This window comes from Ciona intestinalis, chromosome 1 (assembly GCF_000224145.3).
Source record: "Ciona intestinalis chromosome 1, KH, whole genome shotgun sequence".
Classification (NCBI taxonomy): domain Eukaryota; kingdom Metazoa; phylum Chordata; class Ascidiacea; order Phlebobranchia; family Cionidae; genus Ciona; species Ciona intestinalis.
The window spans coordinates 2,997,164-3,003,125 of NC_020166.2; the positions used below are offsets into that span (position 1 = coordinate 2,997,164).

The window sequence follows — 5,962 nt, forward strand, 5'->3', positions numbered from 1 at the left end:
AGTGTTATTTAACCCTGATAAAGACAACCTGAATTGGGCGTCAAAACGTCAATTATGCCAAATTTTTTAAGTATAAATATGGCTGCCAACATAACAGTATCAATGTAAACGAGACCTTAAAGATTTGACTGACAGTTTCGCATATGGGATTAATAATTTGATCAGACACACAAAAGTGTGAGGTTTATGGGGTATATTAAAACAGCATTTTATAATAATATTATTCATTTCATCATATTCAAGTCCAGACAAGTTATGTAACTACACTACAGTGTAAATGTCATTAAAATTTATTTTCTTCAAATCATAACTCAATGAGCTGAAAACATATAAAATCAACCACAAATATTCAGAAATTTCAAGTATTGTTCTGTCCTTTAACCCCCTAAACAATTTTACTAAACAGAATTTTTATAATGTGTTAAAAAAATTATTTGACATATTTTTCATTTTGTATGTTTTCATTTTGAAATTTGTTAGCTGTTAGGTAAAGAAATTTTTTTAGTTGAAACATTTTTCAATGAAAAATTCTTAAAAAAAATATTTTTTTTCTGAAATATACCAGATTTAGTTGCAATAATTCCACAAAACCCATAGACAGTGTGCGAAAACTGTGGGCTACCCAGTTTTGAGAATTTTTGTTATATATACAATTTACATTCAGCTTAAACAGTTAAGCAATCTAAATGAAATTATCCAGAAATGAGATATTGTATTGATTGACTCACCCTCCTAATGATCCCAGCACAAGCTTCACTTTGACCTTGTATTGGACAATTATGCCAAGGTTTTCCTTGGGTACACCTTCTTTTAAACTGGAGGAAAAGTTGTGTTATCGCGTATGTGATTTAACCATCTGATATAGTAGGGTGGGAAAGATAGGGTACCTTTAACACATAATATCAAAATATCGTGATAGTTTTTTAAACAACTGACAACGGTCCATGTCAGTCGAGAGAATAATTTTTGAATGTTCTTTGTTTACTACCAAATGGGACGATAAAATTGAATAAAATGGGAAACCTTTAACACATAATATCAAAATATCGTGATAGTGTTTTAAACAACTAACAACGGTCCATGTCAGTCGAGAGAATAATTTTTGAATGTTCTTTGTTTACTACCAAATGGGACGATAAAATTGAATAAAATGGGAAACCTTTAACACATAATATCCAAATAGCCTGATAATGTTTAAAACAATTAACAACGGTCCATGTCAGTCGTGAGAATAATTTTTGAATGTTCTTTGTTTACTACCAAATGGGATGATGGAATTGAATAAAAAGGTGTCCCATCTTCCCCATCCTACTATAATAACACTTACATCGTGCTTGAAGCAAGGTTTGTATCTTCATGTTTAAGTTGTCCGTCCAAAGCCAGACCTCGCTTATCCTTGTTGTCGCCAAGTAAAGGACAAATCTGATAAACTTTGCAGAGTGTTGAGCTTGGCGCTACTTGATCACTGTAAATATGTCAAGTATAACACTTAATGAGCGAAGTTATTACACAACAGTAGATATTTCAAAGTCCACTCAGACTGTTACTCAAAAGAATTGATCATTTTATTTTAGCACATTATTTAAAAATTTTTTTTTTAATTTTTAGGGAAAATTAATAAATTAGTCTCATTATAGTACAAAAAATCTTTTTATTTTTCGTTTAAAAACACAAATAAAAAGTTTAAAATTTTTTTTAGGGCAAATTAATAAATTAGACTCATTTAGTACAGAAAAGTTTTTATTCTTTCTTTTAAAAACACAAATAAAAAGTTTTAAAATTTTGTACAACAATTTTTATTATAAATGTTAAGGCTCTAAAATAAGCGTACGGTAACTTATTTTATTTTAATAAATATTTCAGAGCTAGGCTGCTTTGTATATACGCTACCAACTGTTTTTAATAAAGAAAACTCATATTGTTATTTGATTTGTTTCATACACACTGTGCCAGCTTACCAGTTACCATGTATGTAACTTTGTAGGTATTTTGGTGGAATTTTAATATTTTCTATTTATGTATAGCTGAAAATTTGGAGAACCCATTAGTGACCACTGGGTTAAAGCAATTTTTACGATGTATGTAACTTTGTAGGTGATTTTTTTTTTATTATTTTTTATTTGTATTTATGTATGGCTAAAAATTTGGACAACCCATTAGTGACCACTGGTTTAAAGCAATTGTCGTTAAGTGACTTGCCCACATACGCTCACAATGATTAAATTACAGAACTTACTCTGCTTCAATGAAGGCAACAGGACACTTGTACTGTGCGTTAGAAAAGAGACAAATATCTGCGATTTGTCGCACTGATATTTTCACTTTTTTAACTGTCTTTGAAGAATTGTTTGTGACTTGTACATTAACACCAATGGACTCTCCATGGTAGTATAACTGAAATAAAAATAAAACGGGTAATTTTACTTTAAACTTATATAAACAATATGATAAGTTATACCAATAATATGGTTAAAATACCTTTATATTTATTTTTATAATCCTTATCAGGTTTTTAAACAATTGTTCCAAGTTTCATATGATATTTTTGGATTACCTATTGAATTTTTTTTATATTCGATTTATTAGTTGTTCTGCACATGCACCATGTTATCACATATTACCGTATTAGAATAGAAAATCTACTTCCAAATCAGACTTGATTAACACATTGACTTCTTAAAGTATATATACGCGAGTTTTATCTTTCTCAAAAGACTGATATATTGCGAAAAATATAAAAACAGTTCGCCACTAAAAGCTTTATTACAATTATTTTTCTAAAAAACAAAATGCTTTATTAAATTAGTCATGTATTTTATAAATTGATTTTTAAAGCCCTATTTATTATTATTATTTCTGCTTTACAGGGTAGGGGAAAGGGCATTCAATAATACCCAATCAATATATCAAATCAACACACAGGAACCAACAATCAATGACGGTAGCTTTAAGGCTGTTACTTACATCTTTGTCCAGAGTGGCTTCAAGACATAACGGTTTGTCGCTCATTAAAAAGAGCTTTTGAATTTCTGCAGTTGGCTGGGGCCCTTTTTTGTCTGGCGCAAATTGGACTTTTCTAATTGCTAAACGAACAGAATTCCTGAAAAACAAAAATATTTTTATTTCCGGTAAAATGTCAATTTTATACTTTTACGCAAAAAGTATCAAATATGTAAATAACGGCATAATGATACAGGGTCATATTTCTAGCTACGCTTTCCAACAACTTGATAAAATGTTTGATTACATAACTAAGTTCTTTAAAACGCCAATTAAAAAAAAAAACATCTCCTGACTAGTAAAAAACATATTAATTTAGGAACAACAGAAGATCTATTGATTACATTTTTTCTTATGTAATTAATATTGTTGGTATATCTGAAAAAATTGTTGATTACATAATCAAAAAATTATTGGTTATATAATCAAAAATGACCACAGTAACAAATAGAAATGAACAATTTAATCAGCAAGTACTAGCTGTGATAACAGTTCATACAAACGTGTTTCTTATCATTAAAGGTGCAAAGCATGCATCATAACATGCACCACAGCGCACTGAGATATAAGCGCATTATATTAATCTATGCTGTGCACTGACTCACGCACACAGTAACACGCTGCGCTTACCTCTTGTGTGTTTTATCGGGGTTATCCTCTGGGTCCCAGACATAAGTTTTTAGCTCGTAATCCACCCCGCATGGCTTCCCAGTGTCTCCTGGTGCAGGTTGGAGGGTGACAGAACACGGAGAGTCCTTTGGTATCTACACGGGGCATTAATTATTCAGAGATGGAAATGTCACCGTTCTCCGCCCACAAAAATCAAAGCTCCGGACCGTTTTGGGATTAATATGACACTACTGTGTAAATTTAACGAACATTATGCATTACGTGCATTGATGTATTGGACAGATAGGCTTTAATTATCCATGTGTTTTTATTACATAAGCGAACGTAGCCATTATGACAATACGGGTGCTGACTGCTAAGCTATAGCTTCAGCATAGCAGAAACAGAGTGAGACAGTTTACAAGAAAAAGCGTCATCATAAAGTATTAAGCAGAAAAACGCCAACACATTAAGCAATGGTTTTCCTGTACCACGTAACACAGAAGATTTTGGCCACTCTTAGATTTTGGTAAATTCATTTTACTGTTACAAGTGAATGTGAACTGAATTGTTTAAAATTTAACTAAAATGCCAATAAGTCTACATTGTACCATAAATACTATACAAAACATGCAACAGTCTTTCTTGCCAAAATTTTCCATTTAATTATCACACAACCACTACATGCATGCAAAGGATCATGGTTGCATATACAGTAGGGTCTATGGTGGGAAAAGTTGGGACACTTGTTCATTCTATTTTCCCATCTCATTTGGTGGTAAACAAATAACATTCAAAAAATTAGTAAACCGTATGGTCACGACTCCCATAAAACGTTGTTTAAAACACGACCAGGAAATTTGGATATTATGTGCTAAAGGTGTATGATCTTCCCCCACCCTACTATGTTTAAAATAAATATTAAATACTTACATCAATAAAGAATGGGTAGGAATGCTCTCCTAGTTTTTTCATCAGTCTTTCTTGCAATCTTGTTTTTGGTTTTCTATCCCCTTCATTAAGAGGAGGGTACACCTGACGGAAAATTTGTATTATAAAATTAAGGCATACCCGGAACCAAACATTAGGGGGGATAGGGGGAAGGGGTCGCTTTTACCCATAAAAAAAATTCAAAAAAAACATCCAATTTACAAAGACAGAAATAATTAAAATGCTAAAACATCGATATGAATTGGTTTCATGCCCAAAAAGTTACGCTATGCAATATTCAGCCTTAAATTTTTTCACAATATGTTAGACTTAAATAGTTCAAAACTTCAGACCAGTTCTGTTGAATACATTAGCCAATGGCAATACACCAGATGTATGTAATACATAAAGCACTCAATTTAGTTGTTACTTCAATTTGTATCTGTGTCCTGAAGGTCACTTAAGGATCATAACCATTTATGAATGCATTAGCAACTAAGTAGAATTACTTAGTGCTTTACGTAATATACCCAGGAATCGTAACATTACAGTTAATTAGGTTAAATAACCTCAACTATTTAATCCCATTAGTGGTGACTCCCATATGGTTAGATTGATGCGGTAGGACAGATTTAAGTTATCATCACATTAGGAACTTGGTATAATTTGTGAATTAAACAAGCTAAAATATTTCATAAATGCAGTGCATACTATACATGTAAATGTACACAGACATTTTAAATGACTTAAAAAAACATAAATTACATACTATTGCTATACACATAAATGCACATAGACATTTTAAATGAATAAAATAAACCATAAATTACACAATGAGACAATGAACAAACATTTAAATATATAAGTATTTTAATATAAGATAAGTTCATACAAGCTTAAAGTCAACTGTCTAGTGTTGTGGTGTAATATGCAAATACCCAGTGTGTTTGACTTTACTTAAAGAAGTTCAATATGTTCTGAGTACTTGAGATGAGTATATACATAAATATACTGATATGTTAACATGTACAGCATATTAATGCTTTTAAAATACAATCGAACGTATTGTAATATTTGTATAAATGAATAAAACTAATTTTGTCTCTTCGGTAACGATAACGAAGAGCAGAAAAGTTTACAAAAGCGAAAAGACAGACGGTAACAGTGAAACAACAGTTGTTAAAACACGTTTATTGATAAAAAAAAGAAATAATGTTTTAGGTAAAATGTGTTACACCCTACAGACAATACAATGTAATGCAATCTATATTACACATGTTAAACTTGTATATATATACATCTTATAATGCTACTGCTGGCATAGGCAGTAGGCAAATTCATGTTTAAGGCCATATGTTATGCTATTGGACTTCTAGACATGCAGCCACATGCTAAGAATAGACTTTCTGTAATCAATAAGCTA

General features: G+C 31.1%; 1 protein-coding gene across 1 annotated transcript in view; it reads right to left on the reverse strand.

The window, feature by feature from the left end:
• The window catches only part of ciarr (arrestin), a gene marked incomplete in the record, with an annotated part of 10,662 nt that overhangs the window by 2,855 nt on the left and 1,845 nt on the right, over positions 1 to 5,962 (reverse strand). The window contains 6 exon segments of the mRNA NM_001047982.1: positions 729 to 815; positions 1,328 to 1,465; positions 2,237 to 2,394; positions 2,965 to 3,100; positions 3,631 to 3,764; positions 4,543 to 4,647. Coding sequence (NP_001041447.1) covers positions 729 to 815; positions 1,328 to 1,465; positions 2,237 to 2,394; positions 2,965 to 3,100; positions 3,631 to 3,764; positions 4,543 to 4,647 — 758 coding nt within the window.